This window comes from Scophthalmus maximus, chromosome 16 (genome assembly GCF_022379125.1).
Source record: "Scophthalmus maximus strain ysfricsl-2021 chromosome 16, ASM2237912v1, whole genome shotgun sequence".
Classification (NCBI taxonomy): Eukaryota; Metazoa; Chordata; class Actinopteri; order Pleuronectiformes; family Scophthalmidae; genus Scophthalmus; species Scophthalmus maximus.
In genome coordinates this window covers 9,620,538-9,636,305 of record NC_061530.1, presented here as the reverse complement: position 1 = coordinate 9,636,305, position 15,768 = coordinate 9,620,538, and the positions used below count along the sequence as shown (strand labels likewise).

The 15,768-nt window shown below is 43.2% G+C and overlaps 3 protein-coding genes and 1 long non-coding RNA gene across 4 annotated transcripts; 2 read left to right on the top strand and 2 right to left on the bottom strand.

Moving 5' to 3' along the window:
- Positions 1-678: 678 nt before the first annotated feature.
- faap100 (FA core complex associated protein 100) lies at positions 679-5,584 on the bottom strand. Its single transcript, XM_035613955.2, has 8 exons — positions 5,273-5,584; positions 5,051-5,169; positions 4,069-4,961; positions 3,289-3,448; positions 2,238-3,168; positions 2,002-2,124; positions 1,193-1,279; positions 679-909 (listed from the first exon to the last, which is right to left on the bottom strand). Exons 1-8 carry the CDS (start codon positions 5,426-5,428, stop codon positions 778-780), a joined length of 2,601 nt encoding a protein of 866 aa, XP_035469848.2. The 5' UTR covers positions 5,429-5,584; the 3' UTR covers positions 679-777.
- Positions 5,585-5,878: 294 nt separating this feature from the next.
- birc5a (baculoviral IAP repeat containing 5a) lies at positions 5,879-8,438 on the top strand. Its single transcript, XM_035613974.2, has 4 exons — positions 5,879-6,101; positions 7,057-7,166; positions 7,943-8,060; positions 8,205-8,438. Exons 1-4 carry the CDS (start codon positions 5,994-5,996, stop codon positions 8,295-8,297), a joined length of 429 nt encoding a protein of 142 aa, XP_035469867.1. The 5' UTR covers positions 5,879-5,993; the 3' UTR covers positions 8,298-8,438.
- Positions 7,772-10,085, bottom strand: LOC118288146. The gene is made up of 3 exons (XR_004785805.2): positions 9,911-10,085; positions 9,133-9,247; positions 7,772-7,883 (listed from the first exon to the last, which is right to left on the bottom strand). It is a non-coding gene; the product is annotated as an uncharacterized LOC118288146 (long non-coding RNA).
- On the top strand, positions 8,588-15,736 carry tmem235b (transmembrane protein 235b). Its single transcript, XM_035613971.2, has 4 exons — positions 8,588-10,475; positions 10,616-10,696; positions 10,831-10,968; positions 14,221-15,736. Exons 1-4 carry the CDS (start codon positions 10,241-10,243, stop codon positions 14,502-14,504), a joined length of 738 nt encoding a protein of 245 aa, XP_035469864.1. The 5' UTR covers positions 8,588-10,240; the 3' UTR covers positions 14,505-15,736.
- The last annotated feature ends 32 nt before the right edge of the window (positions 15,737-15,768 follow it).

Genomic DNA, 15,768 nt, shown 5'->3' with positions numbered 1-15,768 from the left:
AGCATGTCTAATATGGACATTAAGGTATTTAGTAAGATTAAGGGATTCAGCAAAAACACTGTTTACTCATTCATCGTAGTTTGTTCAGTTCAGTTCAGTCTCTTTGAAAGGACCATAAAGTCAACTCACTGCCACCTATTGGACAACATGCTACTTTCTGGTTCACATTTTAAATCACTTTGTCTGATCTGGTCTTGTCTTAAACGTTCAATAAGGTTTCTGTTATCTCAATTCAGTCTCTCCAAATTTATTAGGTGGTGTGGGGGAAACCTTTGACTCGTGAAAAACACTTGGAACTTCCTGTTTCTGCAACTGCCTGAATTACTGATAGACAATTAGGCTGCCTGTAAAACCTAAATACATAACAAGAATATTATATGTTGATTAGTTTGTGGTAAGATTGGTTATCATGTTCTTATGGAGTATGCACTAGACCTTTTTTGTTAATCTTTCATTTTCAAACGCAACAATCTGCCAGTTGTCACTGTTACACCTACATGTCTGGCACATCAGGCGACTGTAAACCAGAGGTCCTTCACTCAGCTTTACCACCTGAGCTCTTCAGTCTTCTTGACCTGAACGCATCAGTTTGTAAAATGAAATTTAGGACGTGGCCAACAAAACATGGTAACCTCAGTAATCTGAGTTTTAGAGCTGTGGCACAAAAACAGAAAAAAATAAATGAAAAAAAATGAGTTGCATTTATTATGACTACAAAGAACAGATGACACAACACAGAACAAGGTTAAGGGAAGCTGAGTAGGTTAAAAAATACGTTTAAATTATAAGGAGAGGGTTCTCTCTGAGTTCCTTGTAAACGGCGAGAAGAGACCGGCTCATCTGCCCTGTGGACGTGCCCATGCCAAAAGCCCCAGATATCCGGCTTTGCTGGATCTGCTCTGACAGACGCTGTGATGAGCGGAGAAGGGGGGGGACGACGACAATTGTATCAATATACATTAGATATAAGCACAATAATGGACACTGACATGTTGAAAAGCATGTTACAATGGATTAACTGGTTTCCCAAAAAAATGTACTGAATAGTTGCTGGTCATATTTTCTCTATTTCAAATTATGGGCTTACTGTTCATTAATGTAACTGCTTACTGGGAAAAAAGGAGAAATCAATTGAGAACCATTAGTTGCAGACCCTAATGAAAAACCTGGTACAGGTACATGAGGGTCTTACCTCGGCCCGCTTAAGTGCCTCTCTTAAACCTAAACTCTGGACCCTCACAGTGGAAGCAGTCCTCTCAGGAGCACTCTGCAACAGAGCCTGTGTCGAGGAAAAAAAAACGCAGCACATGAAAGGGATTTCAAATAACTCTCATCATCCCCGTGTTCATCTAAAAGCACAGACATAGAACAGGATTCTCAGGCCAGATGAGGTCAAACAGAGTCTGGGCCTATGTTACAGCTATAATCATAAAAACCTGAGTTGTCTGTGTGTGTGTGCAAGCTCCATGTTGTCAAACTGAACCAAACTGCAGCAAGATATTTTAGCCAAATAAAAATAAGTCTGCTAAAAAGAAAAAAGAAATTTCAACATCCACATTACTGGCTTATCTTCATTACATATTCATGTAAGCTCATCAAAGCTTTCCGGCAGTAACAAATATCTGTTACTTTTTTCTCGGCAGAGGGTTCCTCCTTCGATCCATAGCTTGCACCAAACTCTGTTTTTTATCTCCCTTTTTTTCCAGTTCAGATCAAAGCAGAGCATCCATCAAATGCTGCAAGCTGCGTGTGTTCCATGTTTGCTTTTGAATCAAAATTGTGCAGAAAATTGAGCGCAAAAGAACCACAAAACTCCACAAAATATATTCTACATTTTTACATCAGTAAACATGAGTTTCTGTTTTTGTGCCGTCAAGTGTTAAATAAAACACTCAAATGTGCCCATGACAACTCACCATACGTTTCTCTGAAATGCTGGAATGGTGACAACGTGTGTGTGTGTGTGTGTGTGTGTGTGCCTGTGTGTGCGTGTGTACTCACCTGTATCCGGCTCAACACAGCATGGTGCAGTCCACACACTGTTGCTATGGATGAGCTGTCTAACTGAACTTCTACTGCGCTCAGGTGCTCCTCCTTCCCCGTGCTCTCCTCCCCCACATGTACCTGGAGCACAAAGGAGCCATGTTGCATCACTCGTCTGTTTTATTCAAATCATAGACACACTTTTTTTTTTTTTTTTTTTTACACAGGGACACGTTGATTAGATAATGGTTTACCTCTTTTGCACTCAGTTTGACAGAGTCTCCGTTTGGACCTCGAGCGTGGACACATGAGCTGCTCAGAGCGATCCTGTCTCCCTGCTGTCCGATCTTTCCTCCGCCAGGATGTTCAGACAACAGCCAGTCCAGCAGCGAGATGCAGAGATTTTCGGAGGACAACTTTGGCCCCTGTGGCTCCAAAGTGTCCACCAGTGTATCCCTGAGTAGCTCGGATGACACTCGTATCCTCGCTGAATGCTGCTCTCGCTCAGCCTTTTTTTCACCACTCTCTCCTCGTCCGCTGCACCTAGTCCGGTGTGAGCTTAAAAAGGCTTTGACAGTGTCTGTTGGGTAGTGGTTGGATTGAGATGTGGCGTTTCTGTTGATGGGATGGGTTGTGGGATTATTCACCTGCAGGGCGTGCAGCCAATCTACGGTCAGTGTGTTCAAGGGCAAACTGATGCAACTTCTCTGCAAGCCAGGAAGGTGTATGGTCTCCTCCTCTCTCAGGAGACTTGAGAGTGAGAAGATGAGCGAGCAGCTTACTCTCATAGGGAAGGACGTGTCGCCTGCAGCAGCAAGCGGCAGCGACACTTCTAATGTTTCCCCCGGATGGAGATAGTTGAATGGGAATGAAAAATTTGTGGAGGAGCTTTCCTCTCCTGCGCCCGGTGAGTAGGACACAGGAAACACAGTGACGCTCAGTGTCCAGCCCTGTTCCAAAACATACGGACTTGAGTTATCCAGGACACATGTCAGGTTTAGAGAGTCTTTCTGGAGCAGTCTGCTCCACCTGGTCAAGGCACGGCATCGGATTGGCTTCTCCTGCCCGGGACGATGCTCTTCACTATTTGTACTGGCTATCAGCAGGAAGCTGACGTTGAGCACCTGATTCAGGTGCCTCAGAATTTGGTTTTTGTCCTTGATGGCATTTTTCAGCACGGATACTCTTTAAAGGAAAGCAATAAAAACCACATGTAAGTCAACAGAAAGGTTGAGGTATGTATTGTGATTCATTTTACATTGTTGTGCTATATAAACAATCAAAAAGGAATCATGCTGCACGTACCTTTGACAAACATCACCGATAGCAGACAGGAGATCCCCAACGCTGCGGCCCACCTGCGCGGAAGGCTGATTGGATAACGCTTCATCCCTTCTCTCCACCACAGGTAAGACAATCGCCTGGAGCTGCCCTCTGACCGACAGCCCCAGCAGCTGGACTTCTCCTGACAATTTCCCACAATAAGACACATTTAGACAAAGACAGGATATATTAGGAAATCAGGTAGAGGCAGTCGAAGAGATTAAGGCCCAGTTTACAATAAACATGTAGGCTTAGTCACATCAGGGCAGAACATAATTGCCACTGAAGATTAAGAGCAAAAATCATTTTTCACAACACTGATGCCAATTTATAACAAAATACACCTGTCTACCACAAAGGGTCATGTTTGACAGTGTGCAACTTTTGCACATTTCCAAATTAATTTGTTTTTAGAAGAAATCTATTGAACAGTATTCTACCCAACTGCACGATGAGCATTAAGTACAGTAGAAAACAGAAATGGCAAATCAGTCACAGAAAACATTTCAATTTCTTCCCTCTGACAAAGGCACATCATCCTCTGTGAATAGGATAGTGTGAATTTGCTGAATTTAAGCTTGAAAGACGCAGACTCCATTGAACACACTTTACAAGGAAAAGCTCATGAAAACAGTTACAGTTTGCAACTGCCTCATCACAATTTTAAACTGTCTGAAAGATCACATTTAGACAGTGGAGGTAAAGAAATGAAAAGCAATGACATTTGTAAAAATCAACACTCCTACGTCGGGCCTGACTCACCTGCATTGTTGTGTGCAGGTGCGGCCAAGGCCATGACTCGACACACATTTAGACTGTTGGGCCTTGTGAGCGCAGCAGCTGTCGGACTGGATGTGTCATCGTCCCTTTCCCGGCTCTCTCTCCCAGACGGTCCCACTGACAGATCCAGGACCAACAGGTCTGAACCAGTGCTGTAGTACAGACGGTGTTTATCCACAGAGCCACACACCACAGGCCCAGCTACACACGCCTCAATGAAACCAGCTGTGGTGCCCCCTCCCTCTGGCCCTCCTTTGACAGTCTTCATCAGCACCACCCTCCCTTGTTCACCCACCACCACCAAACACTTTGCATGTCCTGGACACGTTTCCTCGACAACGGACAGTCCGACAAATGCGACTGGCTCCTCCAGGCTATGCAGGACTCGAAGCCGTGCACCTGGGAGACGAAGAGGGAGGAAGCACAGACGTCCGTCTGGCAGGCCACAAAGGACAACCGGCGATTTGGCGAGGGCGGCTTCGATGCCAAAGAGAAGTTTGAAAAGGACAGGGTCCAGTTGGAAATGACTGTCCGCTAAGGTTGATGAAGAGGCGGAGGAGGAAGATTGTGATTTTGGTTCACCAGAATGGACACAAGTGAGCACAGGCCTCCTTCTCATCCCTGTTCCCTCAGTGTCACCAGATGAGACCAGTGGTAGACTGAATGAACTGAGCATCTCGTAACTGCTGCACTGCGCTTCTTTTGCTGTTTTGTACAGACTCAGCAGCCAGGACGCGTCTCTCTGGGAAAGGACCAGGAGCACAGAGCCGACGAGGAGCAGCGATGACACACTTTCCTGCTCGACAACGAGAAATTCAGAGGGGACCTTCACCTCAGCCGGACCGGAGCATGCATCGGCTGGGGAGCTCTGAGCCCTGCACAGGTGAAAGGTCCAAAAGGTGCGTGAGACATTCATGAACACGAACAAAAGTTGTGAATAAAGTAGATGTGGATGGGTACATACCTGGACAGCAGAAACGGAAAGCTGACACAGTAAACGCCACTTCCACAGGACACATAGAGGAGCTGTTTGTCGTGACTCTCCACCAGGTCACTCACGGGACTGGGGAACTGCAGGACGGCCTGCAACAATACAACAGCACACAGTCAACGAGGTGTTGCGATTTCTGTCTCTGATCCAGTGGGTCTGTATAAAGTTACCAACAGAACTGCAGAGTTAACTTGCCGTGAGTTTTCTCTCTTGAGTATCGAAGACGTAGACTTCGTCGCTGCCAGTGCAGATGAAAACATCTGTCCCGCGGGCACACGTGATCCTCGGCGTGCGGGAAGCGTCTGGAAAGCCGAACTCTGCCCACGTCTCAACGGCACAGCGTCCTTCCATAACCACGACCCCGAGGAAGAGGACGGAGGGAGAGCGGCCGGTGGGTCTGCATGTGACGACAGGGCGGCGCAGTGTTGTTACTTTGAGCAGGCGGACTGAAAGTTAGTGGGCAAAACAATCCTGTGCCACTTGTTGACAGAGGACAGGAAGCTCAGAGTGGCGCGCATCATGTTTAGGACCAATAAGCGTAAAGCACTACATTAGTCAGGTTGGGCGGCGGATGTGGATTTAATACGTAAGAAATACAAACTACAGGCTTGGGAAAGACCTTCAACCTTCCTTAAAATACAATCTTATAAATATCTACTTGTAGTTTGGTTGTATTTATTTTAAAAAAAAATTTTACATTTAGCAACCATATTGGTCCGCTCGGTGATGAACACTAGATGGCGGACTTGCGCAACCTACATGTTGTCCGCACACCCACGAAGAAGAGTCATGTAACGTCCGTTGTCTGCGACCGCCAATCAGAACGAGCCAAGCGGACGTCGGGCGAAATTTGAACGCCGTGACTGTCGGTGGTGAAGAACGGGTCTGGACATATACTGTTAACTCAAAAATCACGATGGACGCGCTCAGCGAAGAGGACACCAAGATGTACTTTTACGAGAACCGACTGAAAACATTCGAGAGCTGGCCTTTCGACGAGGACTGCACGTGCACCCCGGAGAACGTGAGTGGACGTTAACAAGCGGTTGACTTTTCACACGGCTAGCGACTTGCTAGCTAACGCAACAACTATTAGCTATGAAGCATGAGAAATGAAATGCCCCGCCATCTCATATTTAACTGCTCCGACAGTGAGATAGTCAGATTAGCATTAAGTCTTGCAGTGTGAGCCTAGGAGGTGAAATATTTAATAGTGTATCTGTGTCAAATGTAACATTAATTGTTGTTGCTCATGTGGTAGAGGCAGCTGTAGCCAGAGGTCAGCTACGAAAGGAAGTGATGTAGCTGTGTATGTTCTTTTTGTTTCTCCCAAGGGGAACTACAGGAATGTGCTACTTAGAAATCTGCAGATTTCTTTTAGGAATAGCTGTATAACTATATGAGGCACATGGCCGGATGCCACTGGTTCTATATAAATAGAGTTGTTCTAATTACTCTTTTATGTTTTCAAGTATCTTTATTAACTAGTTAGTCTATAACATTTCAGAAAATGGTTAAAACTGCCTGACACAGTTTTCCATGTCACCCCTCATTAGCTTGTTTTGTCTGACTAACAACACTTCCATCCAGTGCCATTAACAATGTCATGGAACAGCGATGACAACTCTAAAAGGCTGGCACCAACAACTGAAATTATTTTTGTGTTGCACGCACCTTATCATTATTTTCCTTAGTCTTTACTCTTTAACCTGACAATGTCAGAAAATAGTGAAAATTGGGCCAAATACCCAAAGCTGAATGTGGCATCTTTGGAGGTTGTATACAGATCAAAACACCCACATGTTCAATGTGACATTACAATAAAACAGGGGAAGAGAGGCAACTATACACATTGAAAAGCTTGAAATAGAAGATTTATTTATTTATATATACGTTTTGCTTGGAAAATGACCAACAAAGGATTATCAAGATTGATTGACTGATCTGTTTTTCCTCTTTTCAAATGTTTGTTTTTCCAGATGGCCAAAGCGGGCTTCATTCACACCCCTTCAGACAACAGCCCAGACATCGCCATGTGTTTCTTCTGCCTCAAAGAGCTGGAGGGCTGGGAGCCGGAGGACGATCCACTGTAAGATAACAATTTCACTGTGGACATCAGTCAAATATGCACATGCAGCCAAGCATTCTAATCTCCATGCTCACGTTGTGTTGAAAATTTGTAACCTCCAAGACATCAATGATGTTGTCTCAGACTCCAGAAATCTTCAGAGGACATAAAGTACATTTTTTTGGGAAGGCTAAGGTGTTCTCCACATGACCAATATACAGTTCTTTTGTGTATTGACACCGACCGACCAGATGTGTATACGTTTTCCAAATAATTCACATAAATACATTTTGAGACCGATAAATATCTCTCAAAGTTTATCTATTTCTTGTTTTCCGCTTTGGCACAAGTTTTCATGACTCACAAGACTTTCCCTCTTTGAGTGATACATTGTGTGTGTGTGTGTGTGTGTGTGTGTGTGTGTGTGTGTGTGTGTGTGTGTGTGTGTGTGTGTGTGTGTGTGAGTGTGTGAGACTGATACAACATCTACTATGTGAACTATTTTTAGCTATGTGAATAGTTTTATATTCATGCTAATTGGAAGGACACTGTATGAATTACTGTGAATTTTTCACTGTAGTTAAACAAAAATGTTTAGTGTTTTCTCTTTGGCGAGCACAACTGACTTGAAAAGTGTTTTCCCATGTCCATGCTCCGAGTGCAGACATTCATGGCTTCCATTTGCATGGGACAATGTACATTCTCTCCGTATGTTTGTCCACAATTTGTTCATGGTCCCTGAAAGAAAGAAAATATTTGTTTCCAAATTAACACCCTTGTCACTTTTTTGTTTCCAGAAAGGAGCACAAATCTCATTCGCCATCCTGCCACTTCATTACGCTTAAGAAGAAAGTTGAAGATCTGACAGTGGAGGAATTTTTCAAACTACAGAAGGAGAGGCGCAAGTTCATCATCGTACGTTCTCCAGAGAGCCCCATGACTGTTTAAGTCATATAGAACTGACACTGTTCTTTATGTTTTGGTTTTCTGTCTGTTAAGTGCAGTAATTGCACAGCTAGACCAACAGAGTATCTCTGTTTTCATTTCTTCCACTCACAGAACAAATCCTGCAACGACATCATCACCAAGTTTGAAGAGGCATCCAAACTGAGAAGAGCAGACATCATCAAGACTGCCATGGGAGAAGAGTGACACCCTGGCAGCAGATGAATGTGTGAGAGAGAGAATGACTGGTTCCTTTCCGTGTTTCCTTCAAACGTTTTTCGTGTGGTCTCTGTAATATATCTGTCACTTTTAACGTCTGTTTTTCATTAAACTTGTTCTTTTAATTTACTAATGTTTAACATCTCGATGAATCCGAAAATATTATTGAAATGAGCAACTCTCCTACAGTATGGCTCCCACTCTCATTATGTGCTGAAGATATGATATTATCCGGCTAAGAACATGTCCATTTAATTTGAATTTATTTATTGTTGATTAGATAAAGGGTTAAAAAAACACACAATGTATCATCTGAGGTGGTTGAGGGCTGCATTACAACAAGAGTACTTTCAGACATTACCCTTTATCACACGTAAATAGGCCACAACACTTTTCCAACAATAGTCACTGTGTAAGCTGTCATTTAATTAAGATGGTTTGGTGAGAGCTGCTCTAAAGCATGTCGTAGTAATTACATCTCCAGTATGTTCCCCATTTATTCAACCTAGTTTCGTGGGAGCGGTTTACAACTGAATTAATTAAATGTGTTTGACTTAATTGAGTGCAGGTTTCCTTTGAAATCAGTTATATGTATGAATGTCTTGGATTTCAATACCTAGAAATGATAATCATTAGGCTTTACACTGTATAATATGTACTGGTGTAAATTACTGTTTAGAGAAAACCTGTTACGTCTCCAGGATAAGATAAAATATAAGACAGTTATCAGTAAATGTGTTGGTTCAGAGTTCCCTTAACTGCAGGACCAGGTCTCGTGCTGACCGTCTCATCATTCAGTTTACTCCCTGAAGAACTAGATCACCTGTTGTGGTCTGTCAACGCCGTCAGTGTAGATCTGGAGCCCGAAGCCTCCACGTCCACCAGGATCTCGCTCCTGCCTTTTCCTCCTCGGGGTTGCCAAGGGACAGATTCTTTGGCTGCTATCGAAGAGGAGGGAAGGCACAGACACATTTCAACGATGGGAGCAAAGACAAGAGGCCGTGTTAATGTAAGCAGAATAGGTAGATGTGTATGTCATAATGAAAGGTGTCAGCTGTCCAACAATGATCGACCTTCGCATCATCTATGATATGGAGGAGAAAGGGATTATGTTGGTGTTTTTACCCAGATCTAGTGTAGAAGAACTAAAACAGCAGATCCAGAGGTCATGCTGCTAACAGTAAAGGTCAGTGCCCACACCCTGACACCAATTCATATATACTTAAATTTATTTTAATTGACATTTTAACCAAGAAATTGTTTACCATGGTGTGCTTTGTTGAAGCCTGGGTGTGGCTTGTCTTTTCCCAAATAAATTCATTATATGGGACTTGATATTGTTATGAACAATAATTTTGTGCACATGTCTAGACTGTTTCCAGTTTTAAACACTATCACTTAGTTGAAGTTATAGTAAAATTCCTAATTAAGTCGTTGCCTGTTTAATCAAACCAATACAAATATACTGGATGGGGGAGTTGGAGTCAAGAGAATACACGTGTGGCCCCGTAAATGTTTGATTTGTAATGAACAGGAAGTTGTATCAAAGCTGCACAGAGTAATGATGGAGACAAAGCGGACATGTGGGATGAGCATACGACCTGACTTAGTTCCCATATATTCCATTTGTTGCGTAAACGTGCGCGTCTCCCCCTGCAAGTCCAAGTCCCTCCCAGCCAGGGGCTGCTGTTCATTCAGACTCATCTGGTCCTCGTTCCTCTCCGAGCCACGATTCACTCAGTCGAGTGTAACAATCTCCATCTCCTGCTCTGTACATCCTACCCACCGCCTGCAGAGGGGAACTGTTGAAGAACCCAAACGGGGATTTTTGGCACAGACGAACACGCGATGGGTTTATATGTGTTTGTTGTTTTTTTCTTCAAATGACTCTTATTATTTCACACCCCTCAATGAGCGCGTAAAAGGGCTGGATGAGTGGAGGAACACGCGGCTGCAGTAGATCCATCCCCGTTGCGCGCCGGTCCAGGATGAGGGTGTCCGTCGGCTCTCTGGTGATCGTGGCCGGCGTCTGTGGTTTCCTCAGCTTCGCTTTTTTGGCCACTTCCCTCGGAACCGAGTATTGGTACATCATCGAGATGAATCCCACGAACACGAGCGACCTTGAGGACATGAGCTCCCACTCGGGACTGTGGAGCATAAACGAAGGTTGGGCGCTATAGTTTTTCCATAACTTTATTTCACGTTTGAGCTTTACTTTTCTTTTTGTTTCTCACCCATAATCCAATCAGTGACGGAGGGGAATCTGCAATAGTTGATTTTTTTTCCGTTTTAATTGTCAACCGCAGGTGGGAAGATGAACGCGGGCGCCATTGACTCTTTCAAAGCGGACCGCTCCAGATACTCTGAGGCTGAGCTGCACATGCTGGGTGAGTCTCCCTCCTCCGGCTCCGATGGAACACTCCATCAACACATCAAAACACACTGCTGCTCTCATTGTCAAGATAGAAATAACCATACTACGTGTGTGTGTGTGTGTGTGTGTGTGTATGTGTTTGTGCAGACATGCACAGTGCAATAGTGGTGATGCTTCCCCTCAGCCTGGTCCTTCTGCTGTTAGGTGGGATCTGCGGCTTGGTCAGCTCCCTGGCTCGGAGCCCCGTGCTCCTCACCAGCTCGGCCTTCTACTTCTTCATCAGCAGTAAGTCCCGGTTCACCACCTTCATCGGTGGAGCAGCTGTTGGAGGCGGTATGTCAGTGAGGCTACAGTATGTGAGCAGATGGGAGCACTTTGTGTGCAGGGCCGAGATTGACCTCGGTTATAGTTATTAACCTCAGACTGACTGAATTGGCCATATTGGTTCAGTTTGCATGAACAGGCAGGCGCACGCGTGTGTGGCTGTGTGACCGTTTTGCTTGTGTTTCGTCAGAGATGCACTATCAGATGGGTTGTGAGAGCTCCTATTTGTCTGCGGGGAGGCACCACAGTGAAGCAACATTGCTTTGGGAACAACTGCAACCAAAATTTCCATCTGCCTAATGGGTGTAATAAGTTCCTCTAATTTCACATTCTTTCTCTGGAAAAAATTGAGGGTAACACTTGTTAAGCCCTCAAAAAAAAGCTGGACAGCTTCATAAGGGACATACTGTGTGTCTTTTTAGAAGATGTGTAGAAATATAAGCATGTCACAACATGGCTAAATTGGATACAATTCATGTCCTCTGCAGTACACCATGTCCAACGTGTGTGAGTATACAAAAAAAAACAACTTTAGAAACAAACGTTCTCAAATCCAACAAATACTTCTATTAATTTTTCATGACAACGTGTGGAATCACTGCTTTTTTTGCAACAGAACAGTGAAGGAACCCTAATAAATATGTTTAAAACTATGACTTTAATACTGTATCTTTAAGTTTGTATAACCCTTTTGCTGCACTGATTGATTTTATAACCTTTATGACTGACTTTAAGACTGTATTTTGAATAAATGTCCAACTAACATGAATATTTTACGAATTCACACGGTAAAACTTAAAAATGATGTAGCTTCTTACTATGTGTCATTATTTAAATGGACGTGTTCCTGTCATAGCACTTATCCTGCAGAGCAGTTTACATTGAAAAGATGTGTGGGCCGCAGCTGAGGAAACCAGCATCCATTAAGACGCCACAAATTCAAAAGAGCTGACAGCAAACGTTGCTAACTTGCACCAACAACAAAAAAAAGAAACTGTGCCTAACAAGATTAAGACAGCACTTGGCCTTAACCTGATTATTTGATCCAAGTGCTCTGTCATGATCAGAACAAGCAGAACGTTATTAACAGAACTGGATTAATAGTTTCAAATTAGACCTAGTATTTACAAAGCATTTTTTTTTCTTTTCTTTTTTCTTTTTTTTAGTGCCTAACCCTAACCTGTGTTTTGAATCTTGAATCACAAATTAAACTGAATCAGATTCGAGAGACCTGTGGCTGGTGGCTAGATTATTTTGCAAAAAGATTTAAGGAAATTATGCTCCGACACACCCCCCATGATAATGATGTGACTATCTTGAAAAAAATCATGTAAATGTGAGTCATTGGGAGATTCGATTACGGCTAACCAAGTCAACACTATCGTATTAACCTGGATATTTACAGAAATTAATTTATTTGTCCATGTAAGAACGCAGTGCATCTGACAGAGCTCTTCCCCTCTGGATCTCTAGGGATGTTCTCCAGCCAAAACCGTATGACCCCCATGAAGACGACCTTTGTGATAAACACTTAGCCAAAAAGACTCTTAATAGTCTTCCTTTAACAAGCAGCACATGGTGATGTGTGGAATCGAATAAACGCTTGAATTAGATTGGAGTCATCTTGTTGACCACCTGACTTTAGCCCACCCTCCCTCCGAGCCAGGCACTGCTTTCTTTTTAATTAGGTCACACTCTGAAGCAAGTATTTGTTGAGATTTAACGCGTGAGCATTTTCAGGGCGCACCCTCGGTCAGGTACAAACTGGAAATTGTGTGTTAACAGCTGCAGTCAGAGGTTGAGGGTGAGATCAGGCCTTAATGCAAGACAAAGTTTGATTGCGAAGGAAACATACAAACATAAAACTAATTTGAGTTTGCTGTTAGTTGTTCTGAATTCGTCGTAATGTTCCAACCATTAAACAGCCCAGTGTGTATTTGTCTCGGCTCCCTGCAGGGCTGCTCCACTGTGGGCTTCATTTTCAGAGTAACTCACATTCTGTGGGGGGTTTCCGCTGAGATGAGAACATCTACAAAGTGCTTGTTGAATACGAGTCAGATTTATATTATGTGATTTCATTAATATTGGGTTGCATGTATTACTGTTATGATTACAAGTATCACTGCTCTTGTCTATATTCCACTGCCCGAAAGAAGAAGAAAAAAAAGCACTAAGAACAACTAAGGCTGCGTTTCATTAGGTTTACAGGTATTTAGTCAGAAACCAAACTGGACCAATTAACACTTTGACAGTTATGGTGCTAAATGAAAAGTCAGGGGACCATCAAAGCTTTTTGTTCAATAAAATCTACCAGATTTCATGGCAATCCATCCAAAATAATCGTTATACATATTTCGTTCTACAGCAAAAATACTGGATCGACCATCTGATCAACATTTCCATCCATTCAGCCACGGCGCTAACCTGTCTGAAAAGACCAAATCCCAAGCTGCCGTCTTGCTTGTTTGCGTGACTGCCTGAATAAAAATCCAAAACTAATACTATTAAAGGAAAACAAGCAAATGTTCACATGCAAGGAGCTGGCAGCACTGAATTCGTCAGTTTTTCAAAGCTGAATTAATCAGGTATTTGTTTCAGTTGTAATGCTTCATATACAGTATATTTCCTTTCTTTTCCCTCCGTCACTCGTCTTTCTCCGCTTCTCTGCAGCTTCCTCATCATTCTCCAAACTCGTAGCACCTTGGGGTGTAATCGTAATAAAAATGATTATTAGTCCCACCCTGCGTTGCCTCTGTGCTCCACTTGCATCCCCTTAAAACCAATTGCGAGCTGACAAATTTAAATGGTTTCCAATAGCAACGCTACGAAAGTTGTGAAGACCGTGTGGATGAGTGTCTCAGTCTAGTCTCTGTTGACTTGGATGTTGTGTAACAGCACAACACATGCGTCAACGTACTTCCTGTGCATCACAATAAGCGATGTTTGGTTAGCTAATGGCTTGATGTTATTGCTATTTTAATTAATGAGCTGGATTGTTGGTTGAGTTGTACAACAGGAAACTGACTGCACTCCATTTCGCATCTTACATCCTGAGGAAGTCACTTGGATGAAGATTTTGAATGTGAAAAAGCGCCAGCTTAGAAAATGAAGAACAGAAATTTTTAGAGTAAATAAAATGCGGCATGATGTCTTAATCTCAAGCGAAACAATGATCCCATTTCAAAACATACAAGGTTTTTTTTGTGTCTCCAGGTCTGCTGACCTTGTGTGGCGTGAGCCTCTACATCATCTACTCATACAAGGCCCTGGCAGAGACGGAGAGGCTGGTGGGGCCCGAAGGCCTGGCCCACGTTCACACCTCTTTCGGCTGGTCCCTGGGTATGGCCTGGCTCTCCTACGGCCTGGAGCTCCTCACCGGTGCGCTGCTGCTCGGAGCTGCACAGATGGCCAAGGCGCAGCACAGCAGGCCCTCCTGGCCTGACACGAGCCTCGACTGTGGATCCAACACAGCCAGGAAGGGCATTGAGCTATACTGAACTGTGTATGAATGTGGGAGGAATAAAACGACCAGGTATGTTCCTGCCACACGTGGCTCTGCCTTAGAACGAGATAACAAACACTCGGCGGACAGTATTAAGACTTTCACGACATGCAGAGGGCTGATTAGGATTTAAATTAGTTTAAAAGAGTGTTTCGTGTTAAAAGAGTGTTTCGTGTTTCACATTCGAATATTCTTCAATCTACTTCAGACAGAAAGTTGATGTTCTGGTGGTTTACAATGAGTGAAGTGAGTTGGTGTGCTCTGAGTGTCACTTGACAAGTTGCGCCCTCTTGTGGTGAGACCTGAAGTGGCTTCTCGTATCCACAGGCTGATTGTTAAACTGTCGGAATTTAATCTGTGCCAAACCAAACAGACTAAAGATCATTTCATGTTATGTAATATGTACATACATGTTTTTATTGTCACAGCATTGCACATGCAAATTGTCTGTATTTTTAATCAGGCAGATTGATTTGATGTTTGTTTTGAATGTTTAGTGTGAAAGTTAAACAGTTTGTATATATCATTGTGCAGTGTTTTATCTCGGGTCTTTGTTTATGCAGTTGACTGGTTACGTTGGTATGAAATTACTTGCAACACTCATACAGATTGTGTTTGACAGTTCATGAGCTTTAATCTTAATCCTAATTTGGGCATCCAGCATGTTCTTATACCATGATCAGGCCAGAGCCTGACGTCTTCAAATTCAGTGATCATTTGCTTATAAAAACTCTGTTCTTTGTTTTATACCTTGTTTGTTTTTCTAGCTACAGGAAAAAATACGGAAAAATCTCCCAATCCTTGTGGGATCGATGCCACTCTGATCTGCGAACTTTCACCCTTATTAGCTGCATTTTATTTCTATTGTTAATTGTATCCTTGCACCTTGCTGGTGTCGTTCTGGTGCGTAACCGCTCATGACATCACCAGTGACACTGAGGCTGTGTCTCAATTGAACAGAAAACCAATGTTACCATGGTAACAGCAGGGGCAGTTTATAGTAGTTAATAGATGGAGAGATCTCTGTCCGTCAATTTGCTAAAGAACCACTCATCCAAAAAAAACCTTCAGTCGTCACTCGTGCACATGCTGAGTCGATCTGATGAGATGTGAGAAAATCAAAAATACAGAAAGAGTTGCTCCATTTGAAGTTAGATACTGCTCATATTTTGCAATTATATCGCTTAGATTCTCTACTTTGTATCGCTGATATTTCATATTCCCAAATCTCATTCCTGTCTTATTTATTCGTTGTGAAT

What these genes read in the sequence shown, in the direction of transcription:
- birc5a (XM_035613974.2), top strand. Translation starts at nt 5,994, where the DNA reads ATGGACGCGCTCAGCGAAGAGGACACCAAGATGTACTTTTACGAGAAC. An exon ending in GCACGTGCACCCCGGAGAAC is followed by an intron (nt 6,102 to 7,056) that starts GTGAGTGGACGT and finishes TTGTTTTTCCAG; the next exon opens with ATGGCCAAAGCGGGCTTCAT. An exon ending in GAGCCGGAGGACGATCCACT is followed by an intron (nt 7,167 to 7,942) that starts GTAAGATAACAA and finishes TTTTGTTTCCAG; the next exon opens with AAAGGAGCACAAATCTCATT.
- tmem235b (XM_035613971.2), top strand. Translation starts at nt 10,241, where the DNA reads ATGAGTGGAGGAACACGCGGCTGCAGTAGATCCATCCCCGTTGCGCGC. An exon ending in GGCTGAGCTGCACATGCTGG is followed by an intron (nt 10,697 to 10,830) that starts GTGAGTCTCCCT and finishes GTGTTTGTGCAG; the next exon opens with ACATGCACAGTGCAATAGTG. An exon ending in CTTCTACTTCTTCATCAGCA is followed by an intron (nt 10,969 to 14,220) that starts GTAAGTCCCGGT and finishes TTGTGTCTCCAG; the next exon opens with GTCTGCTGACCTTGTGTGGC.
- faap100 (XM_035613955.2), bottom strand. Translation starts at nt 5,428, where the DNA reads ATGGAAGGACGCTGTGCCGTTGAGACGTGGGCAGAGTTCGGCTTTCCA. An exon ending in TTTCCGTTTCTGCTGTCCAG is followed by an intron (nt 4,962 to 5,050) that starts GTATGTACCCAT and finishes TCACCTGTGCAG; the next exon opens with GGCTCAGAGCTCCCCAGCCG. An exon ending in TCAAACTGAGTGCAAAAGAG is followed by an intron (nt 2,125 to 2,237) that starts GTAAACCATTAT and finishes TTTGTGCTCCAG; the next exon opens with GTACATGTGGGGGAGGAGAG.